General features: G+C 34.1%; 1 protein-coding gene across 1 annotated transcript; it reads right to left on the bottom strand.

The window, feature by feature from the left end:
• Positions 1-56: 56 nt before the first annotated feature.
• Positions 57-15,752, bottom strand: LOC121245067. The gene is made up of 14 exons (XM_041143347.1): positions 15,552-15,752; positions 14,418-14,508; positions 14,195-14,279; positions 13,819-13,903; positions 8,988-9,057; positions 7,675-7,744; positions 6,488-6,533; positions 6,111-6,360; positions 5,827-6,032; positions 5,631-5,705; positions 1,566-1,635; positions 1,268-1,348; positions 573-652; positions 57-459 (listed from the first exon to the last, which is right to left on the bottom strand). Exons 1-14 carry the CDS (start codon positions 15,668-15,670, stop codon positions 381-383), a joined length of 1,407 nt encoding a protein of 468 aa, XP_040999281.1. The 5' UTR covers positions 15,671-15,752; the 3' UTR covers positions 57-380.
• Between the last annotated feature and the right edge of the window lie 1,249 nt (positions 15,753-17,001).

The raw sequence follows: 17,001 nt of genomic DNA, 5'->3' as shown, positions 1-17,001 counted from the left end.
GTGTAATCTCTGTGGCTAGAATATTTTTCTTTGCACAAACGCATTACAGTTGGTTCTATACACAGAATACAGCTCAAATAAACACTGTTTTATAACAGCATGACAAAGAACTTAAAACTGACCCAGTGTCATTTCCCCCTATGAAAGTTCAGCATATTTACAATGTACAAAGGAAAAGAAAATTGTTGAACATATACATGGTTGCAGCAACTGCAATTCCTGTGTGTCAACCTAATTCTTGTTGTCAGTTTGAACAAGTAATATCCAAGTTTCAGTAAAAAGTGAGAAACCATATCGAAACATTCTCCTGTCGTCGTTCTTTTACCTTCTCCATGCGCTTCGATTTGTGCTCTTAGAAAAACAAGATGGCAGGTTAAAACCTAAACATCATATACAGGTAAGCGCTCCTCGACAGAGACACGGCAAATTGGGCAAATTTTGCACTTCTCACAGCAGGCACTGCAATACATTGGAAAATCAATGATCATCAAACCAGATTACCAAAGAGAAGAAACAAAAAGATTGAGCTTCATGAGCTTTTAGTGTTAAAAAATTATGAGCAAGACAGCTACCTGCAAAGGATACGGTGCCTACATGGAAGCAGGACAACACTAATCTCTCCCTCAAAGCAAACCCTGCATAGAACTTTCTCCTGACCAGCACATCCAGACAACATAAAGATGAAGTCACCTTTATAACAAGATGAATTTGGGAAAGAACAGGACCCCAAACAAACTAGAACGAAAACATCTAGATGGGAAGCTACGAATAAGGATTGGCCACAAGGTAATACCCAGATTTCCACAAAATAGTATTGACTAATCATTATTCAATTGCATGCTCAAAACTTTCGCCATGGACTAACTGAAAATTATGCACATTCTTAATTCGATACCTACATTCTAAACTTATGGGAGCAATCTTTTAATAAACGAAGGCCCTACAGGTAAATATCAGAAATCAATGGTGACGATGCTTATTAACAAATGTTGATGCACATATTATTCCAAGATTTATAATTGGCTAAAACTGAAACCATAGATCCCAAAAATGTTTTACTTGTTATTCTAACCAAGTTTAAACTATACAACCTCAGTTACCTCCTACAAAAAGTAACCTCGTGAGATAATATAAGTTCTCCAAGAACGGAAAACGTCAAACTAGTCACAAAACAATGGTTTCTGGATGAATGATTTAACAATTTCACAAGTTCATGTTATATATTCACATTATCGTATAAACTAGTAGGTAAGGATGAGAAATATACGTTTTGAAGTCTTTCAAACTCCTGTTGGCTGTATTTTGTGATTTCTGCCTGCTCACCTAGAGCTGCTTGCAGTCTCCAAACCTGAGTTGAACCATAAATAAAACACAAGTTAAAACAGTACTTATTTCATTTATAATTTTGGAATTTGAAGATGTTCGGTAAACAGCAAAAAGTAAAGCAAAAGCTAAATCAATAATGGGGAAATTGAATATAAAAATGCATCTATATCTGCATATAGGAGAGAGAATTATTCTAGCCAAAAGAAATATCAAAGACATGCTAAGAGAATTATGATCACCTCTTCAGCAAGATCCTTTTTAGGCATTTTCTTCACAATCTCGGGAGGATAACCACAGAAAGTATCGTAGCTGGGTGGTATGCAGTCAACATACAAAGATCAGCACAATCACAGTGTGTAAAATCCCTTTGATGAGCTTTATATGGAAAGGAAATATATGATGCAGCAACTAAAGCCTAAAACACCACATGCAGAAGGGAAATATGCACTTTCAAGCTGTGGTTTAAGTTCTAGGCACGCATGATCCCATGATACAGAAAACAGGGACAGTCGATTTTCAAACTTGGCCTTCATATGTGTGTAATAATTTACATTATCTTTTCTATGGAGTTACCAAAATCAATAACTGAGAATTCCTAATTCACATTTACCATTGAAATTAAAATTTGCATGAGATAATATTGTGAAGAATGTGCAACAGACTGGGAGTAGACAATCACAAAACTGACGGACATTGCTAAGTGACATTTTTTTCTTCACTCAAAATAACATACATCTTATAACTATGCTACAAACTTCAAGTAACCAATCTCTATATTGCAGGACTATCTTGCAATATGATTCAAAGCATCAAGCCCTAAGGGTTGGCTCAAGTGGCAAGTGGCTTGGTCTGGGTGATATGCTCCCTTCAGAGTCCAGATCTAAAGTTTGAACCCTTAGGTGCAAAAAACTTCTAGACGCCATTGGACTAGGGAATTTCCTCAAGGTGCACTTGCAAAAAACTCCTTGCCGAGAGTCTGCACAGCAATCAATTATCAGGCTGGAGCAATTACCTAGTACCAGTTCCTGAAATGTATGTATTTTATGCAGTTTATCTCTTGTTTTGGGATGATTGTTGGAGAACCCCAATTCATCCTTGTGTATTTCTCTTTTGTTTAGAATGTAATGAATTTGCCCATACAAAAAAAAAAGAAAAGAGAGAGAGAGAGAGAGTAGCCAATCTATAAGAATTTTGTAGGACATGGACAGCATAAGCATGCCTTATTATTTATGGCCAATGTAAAATATAGGAACATAAAGGGCAAGCAGCTGAGAATATCAAAAATTAAAATAGAAAGGCCATGAGAAAAGTGATCAAACATGTTATTTAAACAGAAAAATAAAATGGAATTTGGCACATGCCATTAGAAAAACTAATTTACATAGAACCGAATAACCAATTATACTTTTGCTAAAGCGGATGAAGGGAAAAAGATCAGATTACCCAAATTTCCTGTGGGAGAGCAGATACGGAATCAAATATGAAGTGAAATGTTGCATGGTGGAAAGAAATGGAGAAAATAAAATGATTTGGACCCCATCTAGGAGAGGCATGTTTGAAGCGAAATCATACAACAACATTCCATGTGACCATTTCAAGGCCCCTTTGTAACGTCCCAAAAGAAAGCCCAAGCCACATGACCAATACTCCAAAAGGACTAGTCAATGATACAATTGGAGTCCAATTGAAATATTATAAAGGGCAATAACTTCCCCTTCCCAAGCAATATGGGATCTCATACACCACCTACTAGGGCTATAAATGAACTAGTCTATTTGATAGCTCGCTCGGTACTCGTCCGGTTAAACTTGAATCGAACTCCAGTCGTGAAAAATAAAGCCGCTCGTGAAAGCAGATACTTGCTCGATTAGTAAATAACACATACCCGACAAAACTTGACTCAACTCGGCTAAGACTCGTTAAGGCCCATAGCACTTTTATAATTAAATATATAATATGTAACCTAATTACTTATGTCTATATTGAATAGACTCCATAGCTATATTCTATAATTTGTACAATAATTAGTAGATAAGATTTAATAATTTTATATACTAGTATATGAGAACCATTTATAAAATAGATATATACTATCAAATTATGTGTATGTATTAATAATTTTTGTAAGCATATAATATATTGTTATTATAGATAAATATCAACTAGTTAGGTATTAATTAAGAGTTCTTCTACGGACAGTCGTGTTAAGGAGTCTAGATGCAGTCGCGTGTTGCCACGTCAGAATTAAAAAAGAAAAAAGCAAAACAAAAGAAAAGAAACTAAACACGCACAGATCATTGAAAAAGAACACTGACATCCTTCGTCCAAAGCCTGTCCAGTGCGTTTTTCAGGATTTTCGTGACAGTTGAAGATCTGTTGTTTGAAGAAGAAACAAGTTTCTCATTTTAGATTTCGGATGGGTATGTTCAAACTGACACTTGATATCTAACTATATTTTATTTGGTTCATTGGTTTCACTGGCATTCATGCTCTCATTTTTTTCCTTCAGATGAGATTTCCATGGTAATGGGTTTCTTCGGCTTGTGGAAAACTGTAAATACAACGGTCTTCAACCTTCATTTTTTTTTTTTTTTTTCCTTTAAATGGGATTTCCATGGTAGTGGGTTTTTTTTTTTTTTGGGAAAGGAAAACTCTAAAATTATTAAATCTTATCTACTAATTAGTAGAAAATCCTTAGGGCATTAACATTGGTCTATGCATATGCATATGCAAAGTCATATTTGCATAATATGACCCTAAAATCCTCCACATTGGCTTATGCATATCCAAATATTTAACTACATATGAACAATACTTATCCAAATTTGGATAACCACCATTCACCCTACAAATCATATTTTAATCATTATTTCTCTCTCCTCCCACTCTCTCTCACAATCCTTTCCTTTTCTCCCTCCTTCAACAACACAACAAACCTTCACTTGCACATTCATTTTATTATTATAATATATTATATTTTTTTTTCATTTTATTATATTTTTAATATAATATATAAAAAAATTGATTTTAGCAAAAAATTAATAATAATAAAATAATAATATTTTATTATTATTTTGTCTCAAATATGTATAAGCCAATGTGGAAATTTTGCTTGAATGGCAAAGTGGATATGCAAAAGAAGTGATTTTGCATATGTATATGCATAGACCAATCCTAATGCGGTTATAAATCTCAGGCATAATTGCGGTAAAAATTTAATGAAACTGATCTCTGGTTAGTGAACTGGATCCATTACATCGATATTTATGAGCTAGCCCAAATAAGATTCAGACTCTAATAAGATTTCAGGACAAGGTTGGAGAGTGAGATCATATGAGAATTTTGTGAATAGTAACAAGATAGCTTGTGAATAGTAATGAGATAGTTTGAGTTAATGTTTTATGGGGTTTTGGAAAAAGAGAGAAAAAGTTGAATAAAAAATATTATAAAGCTAAAATATTGTTAGAATATAGTTTTTTAATATTTTTTTTACTTGGGGATTTGAAAAAATTGAATTATTTTTTATTTTTTATTTGAAAGTTTGGAAAAGTTGTAATGATTAGTTTGAAAATTTTATAATGATTAGTTTGAAACTATTTGTATTTGAGTGATGTTTGGGAAAGAGATGGGATGAGATGAGAATTTTGAGATGAAATTTTTTTCCAAACAAGCCCTTCAACTCCTAATGGAACTTGAACTGTTATTTTTATTTTTACTTTTATTTTTTTACCTGTAATAATAAAACTTAAAAAGACGGACTTCTAGCAAGACTTCAAATTTAGAAGCTTTGACCACTAAACTTCAACAAAGAAATTTTAAATCCATAAATGTAAGAGAGAATAACACAACAATATATTAAACCAGTTTTTTTTGTTTTTCTTTTTTTGATCAGTGTATTAAATCAAATTACAACTGAACGCACTCAAACTTGAGCACATACCCGAAAGTCCAAAATTTACACAATTACTCCAAACTCCTAATATTGAATAAAACTAGAATAAAGAAAACCAGCTTTTCACCCATTGCACCAAAAGTAAGCATTTTCTATTAAATAAATCTTCTTCATACATAAGGAAAGAGTCAATTGTTTGCCGCTATATGTTTGCATTCTGGAGTCATGCACCAACAAATTTATCATCTTTTTATTTCTAATTGCACTGATTTTGCATCTATTATTAAATTTCTATTCTATATTTTTCCTCACTCAATCACATATGTATTGCATCAGTAATTAAAGCACACGTATTAAACTAGCACACATAGTGAACTTACAAATATTATAGCATAAGTAAAACAATACTAACCCAGAAGCTCCCTGCTGGAAAAGCTGGGCTTGTTCTTCTTGACTGTCTTCATCAATTGACCACCAACCCAGTAGCCTGTTGAAGAATTTTCAGTTTAAGAATTAGTCCATAGTTTAGTCACTGCTTGTATTATTGATTCAGTAAGTTCAGTCTTGCCTATTCAAGATTTTTCTTGGGAGGCAGAAGAAGTCCTTACCTCGAACCATTGTGCAAGAACCCCAAGAAGTCATGAACTCTTGCAGAAAAACTGAAATATAATCCTGTTCCATCTCCACTGCGAAGTAAAAGTACAATTTTCTCTACCAACCTAGAGGCAGCAATGAGTAGACCTACACCTTGCAGTAGGAAAATAGGAGAGAAGAGAACTGGCAGTGGAATGTGCTTAGCATTAGGAGGTGTTCCCTGAAATCAGAAACCATTATAGGCCCATCGGTAAAAGATTCCAAAGAATAGCCACTACCAAAACTTAAAAATACACACCTGCAAGCGCATAAAAAGGAGGATTTGAAAAGCAATCACTGGAACTTTCATGATATGGCCACCAATGTCCTGCAGACCACATATTCTATCCTCCTGCTGGTCATCCTCGGGAGAAACTACTAAACTACTGTGCCAGTCAAGATATCTAATAGTTGCAGAAGTTGAGCTTGCTGCCCTTGTGTGAGAGTTTCTATGAATCATCGGATTAGACCACTTTGTACAAACGAGACAGGCAAAGCACTCTGCAATACTGTAGTTTAAAAAAAAAAATCAGAACTTTTTGCCATTCAAAACCTAGGATAAAAGAAAATAATATTAGTATGTCAATGTCCCAAGCAGTAAACACTAAACAAAGCAAATGACATTACAGTACATACCCAAAATTTATAAACAAGTCCCACCAGCCAAGAGCACGTACATCACCTGCTACATCATGTGTGCATGAGTACAATGGACCAATTCCTTAGTATGAACAGTAAATTTTCTTTGTTATTTTTTTTTTTTTCGACAAGCGTCATACAGACAGATTATTACTATAGATTATTGGACAGAGCAGGAAGCAATCCAAGAATGTGGAAACAACAGCATGTACCCCATTATTCTGAACAAGGATACAAGCACACGACGAGGCATCCAAACATAGGGAAACAGTTTAAGTAAATAAATAAAGATGGTACAGCAGGGTAGTTACAAACACAAGAAGGAAAAAGCACGCACACATATCAAGTCAATTAGAACATGCAACAATAATGCCTTAAACAGAGATTCAGTGCAAATGGAACATGGTATTCCTAAAGTTCTCTATCAGTCAATCCATAATGCAATTGTCCATTTGTCTCCATCTGATGATAAGCCATTCAACTGATGGAAGAAAGAAATATTGGATTCCTTCATTCACATGCTTGAAACTTGAAGGTTTAGAACAATGTTTTGATGGAAAGATGTGAACCGCACAAGCATCCACGCAAGAAAATCCAGTTTTGGAATGACATCACTACATTATAAACAATGAAATGTCAGTTTTAGAAGAAATGTCTAAAGGCCACAACCAAGTTAGAAAACTTTGTTGTTTCCAACCAAGATGTTTTCAATTACACGGGTATAGGAAACTCATATGATATGGTTGTGTCCGTAAAACGAATCTGGGAAGACAACAAACAGTCAAGCCTTCTTTTTCCCCTTCTGGCGAGAAGGTTGTATAGTATGTGCTTTTATTCATTTTACTGAGTGGTATTTCATTCACCAGCCTTACCTTTCCTAAAGATAAGGCTGGTGAATGAAATACCACTCAGTAAAATTACCTCTCCCCAATACAATTCAAAAAGCGTATCTTGTCAATCTAACAATATTACCTCTCTCCAATACAAATAGATCTTATACTGCAAGAAAATAACTCCAAAGGAAGGAAAATACAAAGTAAATTGAGGATGACAAAAAATGGTGCTGTCTGATAAATGATACCGCAATAATAATAATACCCATGAGACTTGAAACATAAAGTTTAGGAAAGCATGGTGCATTTTACAGTAGCTATGCTTGAGATTCATGGAGTAAGAGATATTACCGCATATCTTTAGGAGTGTGAGGACTGTAGCAGCAGCAAAAAAGACCATGGATATTGCAACCCAAAAGTGCTAAAAGCAATACATTTCAGATCATTTAGTCCTTTCTCTTCATTTTCAATAAAAATAATATTTTAAAATAGAATATACGGAGGATGAAACGAGAATTGTTATCAGAAATCCTTAACAGATTCACAGCCAATATTAAATCAATAGTCTATATCACAAACTAGCAAAAATGCCCAAGTTTGAGATCACGATGCTTGGATGTTGAAGCTATACAGACATGTGCCTATTATAAAGCATGTGACAAACAAGCAGAACAGATAGGATGTAACCTAAATCATTTTGACAGGTGCACTTCCAAAATTTAACCAACCATTTATATCAAAACTCAAAATGCCCAAGATTTTGGGTAATCCTGCATTTTGCTAACAAAATTCCTATGAAACAGAATTATTGGAGACAAGCAAATGTTACCCAGTATTGGCCAGCAAAAAAAGGAACAAAAGCACAAAGGCCCTATCTTGCTTTAAGCAAAAAGGAATACAGAAATTAAGAATAAACTCAAAAGAATTGTCTCAATAGTCAATACAAAATGCTTCAAATAAAACCACTGGTCTATCATTTATTTCTTCCCATTGCCAAATTCAATTCAGTTCATTCACACCCATTTGATCAGATACCAAATTAACCCCTCACCACCCAAAAAAAAAAAAAAAAAAAAGCCCGTTACATTTTTCACTTCTACACAATCAGTTGTTTTACTTTGCATTGTAAACTGCCAAACTCATACATTACATCATCCAACTACTGCTGACTCTCAACTAGCAACCTCCATAAGAACCAATGGTTAAGATGGTGTCACATTGTCTACTTTCACAATATTAATGATCAAATTTGGACATAGGGTGTTATTTTTCAATTCCAAGTAGTTTGAGGATGCAAGATTTTTAGTAATTTAGGGTGCAAACTGCAAAAACACCCGGAAGTTTAGGGTAGAAGATTTTATTTAACCAAAAAAAAAGCTTTTCTCCTCTCATATCAATCAATAACATCTACAATGCAACATAGATTTCATTAGAAAACTTCTATCATGAAGACATGTCATAAGTTCTCAAGGTTTTAAAACCTAGCAGTATTCTTTGGTCATCATGTTTGTCATTGAGTACATTCACATTCTCTTCACTAAAATACATATAAATTAAAAAAAAAATTAATCAAAGTAATTATGATTGTCACATGAATCTGTTATTATGAAATAGCAATATAAGAAAACTCGTGAACAGCAAAGAAACTGATTCAGTAGACTTACAGGAAGCATCTCCCATACAGCCACATCATTCATGCTTTCTCCATCTCCAGGCATTAGCGCCCTACACATTCTGAAAAGGATATTGAAATACCAGTTACAAAGTCTGGACCATAATTATTCAAGATAAACTCAATAATTGATAATTATTGAGATGTAAGCATAAGGTTATGAGAGCAACATGTAACAGAGCGTCAAAGACCCTTTGGACGAAACAGCAGTTCCACCTCCCATAACTATGGGGTGGTGGGGGACCTCGCAGGCTCAAAATCTGCTGGGTGCACGAGATCAATTTGAGGGGGGGAAAAAAAACAGTATGAAAGATAAGCCAAAATGAGGGTATAGGAAATGGATAAAAAAATTTTGTTTCATCAATAATCTACAATCACTGCTTTAAGAAATACTAAAAGCCACCTCCCCAGATATTTTCAGATTAAATGTAAACTTTAGAACCATAAGAAGAAATTATACCCTCTACAGACCAGTTAAACTCAAACAGAGTACAGAAAAAAGAAATATGATGAACTATTCCGTACACATCCCTGCCAGCAGAACATTCACAGGATCTAATATTGTTTGTATAGATAAAGAACATGAGGTGCAAAAATTACAGGCCAGAGTTCAAGGAAAGTGACAGAAGTCTTCCAAGGTCTAAACCTGACCAGACGAGCTGTCACTTCAACCACACCATCTTGCACTTGTTTGAGTGAAGCAAATGCCAAGACAACCGAAACCATTCCTTTGCTATAATAATTGGTGGTGAACTTACCAAAAAAAAATGGTGGTGACGTCATTTACATAGAAATTAGCTTCTAGAAAGCCAAAAGTGCTAACTAGTTGACTTTCAAGTACTAAGTGCACTAAAAAAAAAAAGAACTGACAAAAAAAGAGGGCAAGAAATTAACATGGAATTTTAGCACATTAAAGGGTGCCATATTCCAGCAAAGCTTCACTGACATTAAACCTTTATTCACTCCACCATACACCAGCTAGATTTTCTTTTTATTATTATCATTATTATTCCTAATTTCTCTTTTATTCTACCCAATGAAATTGTTAAGAATTTTTTATAAGTAACAATATAATTTTATTGAAACAACAATAAGCATAGCCCAAATACACAGGAAGTATACACGGAAAACAACTAGCAACCACTAGGAACTATATATTTTTTTACAAGTAATAAGAGAATTTTATTACCAAGTAAATAGATATAACCCAAGTACACAAGAAGTATACAAGAGAAAACACCTAAATACAAGCTAAAAACTAGAAAAGGCTAAAAGGAAATTGTGAAGATAATCTCCATTCATTACAAAAGCCTTAGCCCAGAAACACAAATTACTAAAGAAAAACTCTCTAAGTTCTCCTATTGAGCGTTCTCTATCTTCAAAGCACTGCTCATTCCTTTCCAACCATAAGCACCATATCAAACACGAAGGGATCCTCTTCCATGTGGCAACAACACGATGTCTCCCCTTAAAACCGTGCCAACATGCAAAAAGATCGACCACTTGCTTAGGCATCACCCAAGCAATACCCGTCCTACCAAAAATCTCATCCCACAAAGTCTTAGGTTGTTGAACTAAATTCAACTCATCTCAAACCAATCATTAATGGGACCCACTACTTTTTCAACTTCCCATAAAAAAAGTTAAAATCATCTCAATCTACTTCATACATTTCAACCTAAAAAGTTATACACATCTCAACCTAAAAAGGTTAAACTCATTTTAATGGGACCCACAAAATACTATTATTCACAACTCAACTAAACTCAACTCATCTCAACATCTAAACTTAGCCTTAGCCACCTCACGATGAAGAAATAGATAGTCAATAGATTCACCATCTTTCTTACACATGAAGCACCAATCCGTGACAAATAATCAACACTTTCTCAAATTATCCGTGGTCAAAATTTTTCCAAGAGACCAACCAACAGAAAAATGCCACCTTACTAGGCACCTTAGATCACCAAATGCATTTCCAGGGGTATTTATTGACGCAATGACAGGTGAACACCTTATAAAATGAGCTAACCGAAAATCTGGAGTTTCCAACATGAATCCACTGTAGACTATCCTCCCTTCCCTGAACAATCTTCATCTCATATAATCTTCCAAAAAAATAAGAGACTACATTCACTTCCCAATCATGCACATCTCTAATAAAATTGACACTCCTGAAGATTATTATTTAAAAAGTTTAGGAATCAGCCACTGCAACGTCTTGATCTCTAGCAATCCTAAAAAGGGAGGGATAAACATTCTTTAGAGCTGAATCCCCACACAAAATATAATGCCAAAAGTTAATCCTTTTCCCATCCCCCCCCCCCCCCCAACCTTATATTTAAAATGATTGACAAATTCTCCCCAACCCATCCAGATAGACTTCCACAAACCCACCCCATACACTCATCTTACTTCGTTAGGACACCAACTCACCCACCTACCACATTTAACATCAACAATATTCCTCCATAACGCATCCCTCTCAAGATGATACCTCCAAAGCCATTTCCCAAGGAGAGCTTTGTTAAAGAGCCTCAAATTTCGCACCCCCAATCCTCCACAAGAAACCAGTGAACAAACCTTATTCCAACTAACCAAATGAAACTTTGTTTCCTCCCCCATTCTCCCCCACAAAAAATTCCAAAAGATCCTCTCAATTATATTTGCCACCCTTGCAGGCAAAGGGAAAAGAGAAAGAAAATATGTAGGAAGATTAGACAACATATGCCTTATCAAGGTAATTCTTCCCCCTTTAGACAAATATAGCTTTTTCCAACCCAACCAGCTAACCACCTCTCAGTCTTCTCAATCACACCATCCCAAATCATTAAAGATTTGTGTAGAGCGCCAAAAGGAAGACGGAAGACCAAGATATCTCATAGGTAAAGAAGATACCTCACACCCCAAGATATTAGCCGAATCCAAAATATTCATAACAGAACCCACTAGAACAATTTCAGACTTAGATAAGTAAGTTCTAAGACCAGAAATAGCTTCAAAACATAGCAAAAGGGCTCTCAAAGAACGAAGATGATCCTGATTGGTCTCACTAAAAATTGAAGTGTCGACTGCAAAAAGAAGGTGTGAGACTTTTATGCTACCCCGAGACTCATCTCCCACCAAAAATCCCAACAAGAATCTCCCATCCACCACCACTTCAATCATTCTTCAACAATTGAAAACTTGTATCGTTGTCAGCTCAAAATCTATGGCTCACTGTTCTGGGATTGTTCCAGAATCCAATGCGAAGATCTCCTGTTTTTCTTCCACCATGGGCTCAAAGTCAACAGTTTATTTGAATGAGAATCATTTCCTGAAAGAAAGCTTACCTAACAATTGGCAGCAATCTTTCTCCTGATCACATTTACTTTTAATATGTCATCCATTAGAAGCTAGTAGTAAGCTAGTAAGCTTTTGCTCGGCAGTTACTCCATACTTGATAACCCCAAATCCCTTGGGCTTGACATTGGTTACTTGCAGTTGTTAGTCACAATATAGTATGAAGTCATTGTTTTTTTGGTGTATATGAATTTATGCTTGTTAGATATTAGTAATTTTGGAACTGTATTCTAATGATTGTCTATCAAAAAAAAAATATTTCACAAATATTAAGATGTGGAATTTAAATATCCAATGGGTGATAACCTCAAGGCTTAAGCCTTTCCTCTTATAAAACTCTGCATAAGAGTTTGCCTTTTCAACACTTCTTTCAAATCATCAAGCAAGCCAATGTTACAGAGGGAGGGGCAGAAGGTGGCTGGCATTTTGATGGGACATCCACTTCTCAGATAAATCAAACTAACAAAAATAAATAAGAGCATAACATCTCTCCACCTTTGAAAGAAGAAATGATATGTGACGTGGTCCTATGTACAGTCGAGATAAGAAAGCTTGACAACCTTCTAGTCTTTAATGACCATAAAGCAGTATTTGCAGTCTTGCACCCTTTAATTAAGATTTGTTTTATCGGTAAAAAAGATAATCTTAATTAAAGGGTGCAAAACTGCAATTAAGATGTTTATAATCAAATAAATGCAATTACAGATGTTTATAATTCTAAAACAGATAAGCATATAAGATCTTCCCTTCATAGGATTGCGCTCTCATTTCTTGAAATAGAAACTTCTCAAATAATCTTCAAAGTGTTATTTTTTCCTTTTTTCTTTTTTTTTTTTCTTTTTTTGGTGTCAATAATTAAGCTTCCTATTTTATAATTTATCAGAGAAGAGGCAACAGAGGCTGCACGGAAAAATGACAAAAAAATACTGATATTACCATATTTAGAGGGAAAACCAATAGTAGTAATAGCAATGATTTTTTGTTATAAGTTAAAATCTTATTAATAAAAGAGTAGGCATAGCCTAAGTACACAGGACGTATATAAGAGGAAGCAAATAATCACTTGAAAAGCAAAGTGCTTCGAGAAATCATTACTTATAAAAGAAAATAATAGTAAAGGAAAATATTGTGCTTCAATCAAGCATCACATGTAATAAGGAAAGAACTTCATCCCATTGTGAGTAAAAAGGAATGATCGTTGGAGTTGACGAGAATGAAAAGAAAGAAACTGAGGCATAAAAGCAGGCAAGTTGAGGTTGTTCAACTGCACACATCAATAACTGAGAATTCTTCAAATTCAACAATAATGAATTAGACATGTGGATCCAAGGATACCAAATAAATACTATTTGCTTTATTATATACTTCTTATATGCTAAAAAGAAAGGTTAAGCAAGATTTATGATCTCTCTTTCAAGAAGCAGTAATATAAACAAAGTAAAATCAAAATAAAGCAAAAGAATTCTTGAGAAAAAGAATACCTGAAATTGTCAACTAGAACAGTTATTTCAAGTGCCAGAAGGGGAAGAAAGACAATCTTCAAGTTTACAGGAGCCAAATCATGAACTGTATGAAAAGTGATACATTAATTAATTGAGAGATTAAGAACTTGAACTGCTGGCATCACGGCATAAAAGCCCTCTAGCACAATGAATCAATCACATCATATAAAGCTTGGGGCTAGATAATTGAAAACCCAACAATCAGATGTAGTTAACAAGTCAAAAGCCAAATTCATTCCCAAGGCATGAAAAGGAAAAAAAAAAAAAATTTAAAAATGCAAAATAACTGGAAGGTCTTAGAACTATATCTCAATCTGAATGGAAAGTAACCAATAACAGGGTGTCAGTTGTTTACCATAAACACTCTCAAGATATATACAAAGGAGCAACTCAAACGCAATAAGCAATGGGGTCGCAACAATTGCATGGCATGGTGCCCACTGCAAGAAAGAGAAATTTTAGAGGCACACATCTATATATCATGAACATAGTTCTGAGGTTCTTTTATTCACAAAACTAATTTGAGAATTGATCACATATAATAATCTCTAGAACTGAAGATGAGCATAAAGACATACATGACGATTATGTGGAACTGATGGAGCAGGTAATGAGAATCTTCCTCGGGCAACAACTGCATGAAATATCCAAAGTGGGAGAAAAATAATCCTGCACATTTGCAGTCAATACACAGTAACTACACCTGCTTTTTGGAGCGGGTGTTGGGTTGGCAGCATCAAAAGCTTTTTGTTTTTCAGGGACTCAAATCACAACAAAGTAGCTAGCTAGTCATCTTCAAAAAATATATTGAAAAGCAGAAATTTAGATAGAAAAGCTTGGGCCTATTTTGTCGAGCACCTCACACAACAAAGTTTTTATTATACTACTACAACAATTTTTATTATGTTACTACAACATACTACGACCAGATCCTAAGTTCAAGAAAAATCACAAATTCTCACTATACCCAACACAATCTATAGTTCTTTCTCAGTTAACAAACGGGAAAACACACTTTTCACCTCTAAACTACAGGGTGTTTTACACTTTGCAGCCCAAACCACATAACTGACACATTATACCCTCCAATTCGTAAATAGCACCCTCCATTAAGATTTGACAGACAAGATTGCAACCCTCAAACTTGTTTTAGAATTTACTAACGTTCTCCAATTGCATAGTTTTGTTCAGTTCGTTAAAACATAATTAAATTTCACTGCTTGCTAATAGTCGATCCACTCACCACCTAATACACTGATCACCGAATACACAGATTCACAATAAAGTTAATCAAGAAAAAAAAATACACATTGGCAGACAATTTTTTACCTTAAAAAGAATAAAAAAGTTAAATATCTGAAAAAAAGGAACATTGAATTGCAGGTTCCATAATTCATTTCCTTCACTTATCTACCAGTTGGGCACAGGTTCACGGGGGTCAACTAAACAAACCTTTTTAACGAGGTATTTTCCCATACTACGAGGAAAAAACAATTCCCGTGAATTTCCTACACCCAATTAATTTAATACCCAAAACAAAGGTTCAAACAAAATCCATAAAATTGTAACACTTTTCCACTCCACTACCTTTGCAAAGCAATCAAAAATCGAATAAAAGCCAAACACCAGCTAATTGTATTTGAAACACCAAAAATTTTAAAATAGAAAAACGAACAAAAGATATAATTTCATATGCATATAGGGAAACTGACCACCAGGAGTTGACGATGACATGGTCGAGCTTGAGGACGAGCAAGAGCGTGAAGCACAAGAGCAGGCTGTGGGCTGCGACGGCCTGTACGGACTTCAATACTCTCAGCCAACTCGTCATTCAAAAACCCAAAAATTCTAAACTTTAAACGCTCCCCAAAGAGAGAGACAGAAATAACAATTTCAATTTTGAGAAAAACAACCACTCTGTCCTTCTAGAGCGGGAAGCTGACTCTCACGGACACAAGACGTAGGTTTTCAGTTTTCAGCTTTCAGCGTTTGCGAGGAGGGAAAGTGAAAGCGATACATTAATCTATGCGCTTTTTCTCACCCTCATCTTTCATGAATATAAAACAAAGCGCATTAACTGCTGCTTTCCCTTTTATGATTTTCCTCTCCTCTCCTCTCCTCTCCTCTCTGTCTCTCTCTCTCTACAGAGAAGGTGCCGTTCTACTGTTAAAATTCCTCTCTCTGAATTTGGCTTCTCCTTCACGGCAAAGACAAGTCGATGTAAGGTGGTGTTTATTTTCACGGATTTCTTTGGGTTCGATTATTTTCACGAGGAATCTTCTTTTACGTAGAATTATATTAATTCGTACGAAGCTCAGCTCACGTCAATTTCTTCAATATTCCAATAAATTTGTGTTTATTATTTTTTATATAAAAAGATTAATTGTCATGATTTAAAGTTTAAGTTATAAATAATATATATATATATATATTTGTGGAAATTATGCGGCTTCTTCATAAGCTAGAATTTGTTAAAAAAATAAATGAAATTTTTGTAAACATAAAATATAAGCTCTATTTGAATACAAATTATAATTAAATACAAAATTAATCTTTATAATTTGTATCATTGTTCCATATTTTTTTAATTGAACTTTACCATCATCTATATTTTAAAAGAAATATTTTAACTACAAATGGATTATACAAAAATAATCATACAAATTGAAGTGATTTCATGTGATTCGTCAGATTGTAAAGTTACTTTTATAATAAAGTAGATCTAACGAATCACATAAAACTACATCAATTTATGATATTACTTTTATATAATTTCTACGTAGTTATAACAATCCTCATATTTTAATAAAGATTAAATTCTTCGTATCGTCACAAATATGCTAGTAAATTGTTAAAAATACCATGCCAGTATCATTAGAAAAACGTAAAACATTAAAAAAGCTTAAAAGTTAAAAATTAAATACATTAAAAAACCTTTAAAACTTAAGAACAAAAAGAAATTAATTTTTCTTTAAAAACCTCTCTATATGTGTAGAGAAGTTATAATTATCATTCTTATATCACATACTATATATAATTTTTTTATTATTTTTATTTTTGTTTTATTCTTATTAAACTAAATGAATTCTTCTACTTATCAACCATACACCTCACATTTGAAAATGAAAAAAATTAAAAAATTAAAATATATAATGTAAAGAC

Source organism: Juglans microcarpa x Juglans regia, chromosome 8S, assembly GCF_004785595.1.
Source record: "Juglans microcarpa x Juglans regia isolate MS1-56 chromosome 8S, Jm3101_v1.0, whole genome shotgun sequence".
In the NCBI taxonomy this organism is placed as follows: Eukaryota; Viridiplantae; Streptophyta; class Magnoliopsida; order Fagales; family Juglandaceae; genus Juglans; species Juglans microcarpa x Juglans regia.
This window is presented reverse-complemented; position numbering and strand designations above follow the sequence as displayed.

Coding starts and splice junctions, on each gene's coding strand:
- LOC121245067 (XM_041143347.1), bottom strand. CDS start 15,670: ATGACGAGTTGGCTGAGAGTATTGAAGTCCGTACAGGCCGTCGCAGCC. Junction 7,745..8,987: donor CTGTATGGGAGATGCTTCCT/GTAAGTCTACTG, acceptor TATTGCTTTTAG/CACTTTTGGGTTGCAATATC. Junction 1,636..5,630: donor TTCCAGCAGGGAGCTTCTGG/GTTAGTATTGTT, acceptor CATACCACCCAG/CTACGATACTTTCTGTGGTT.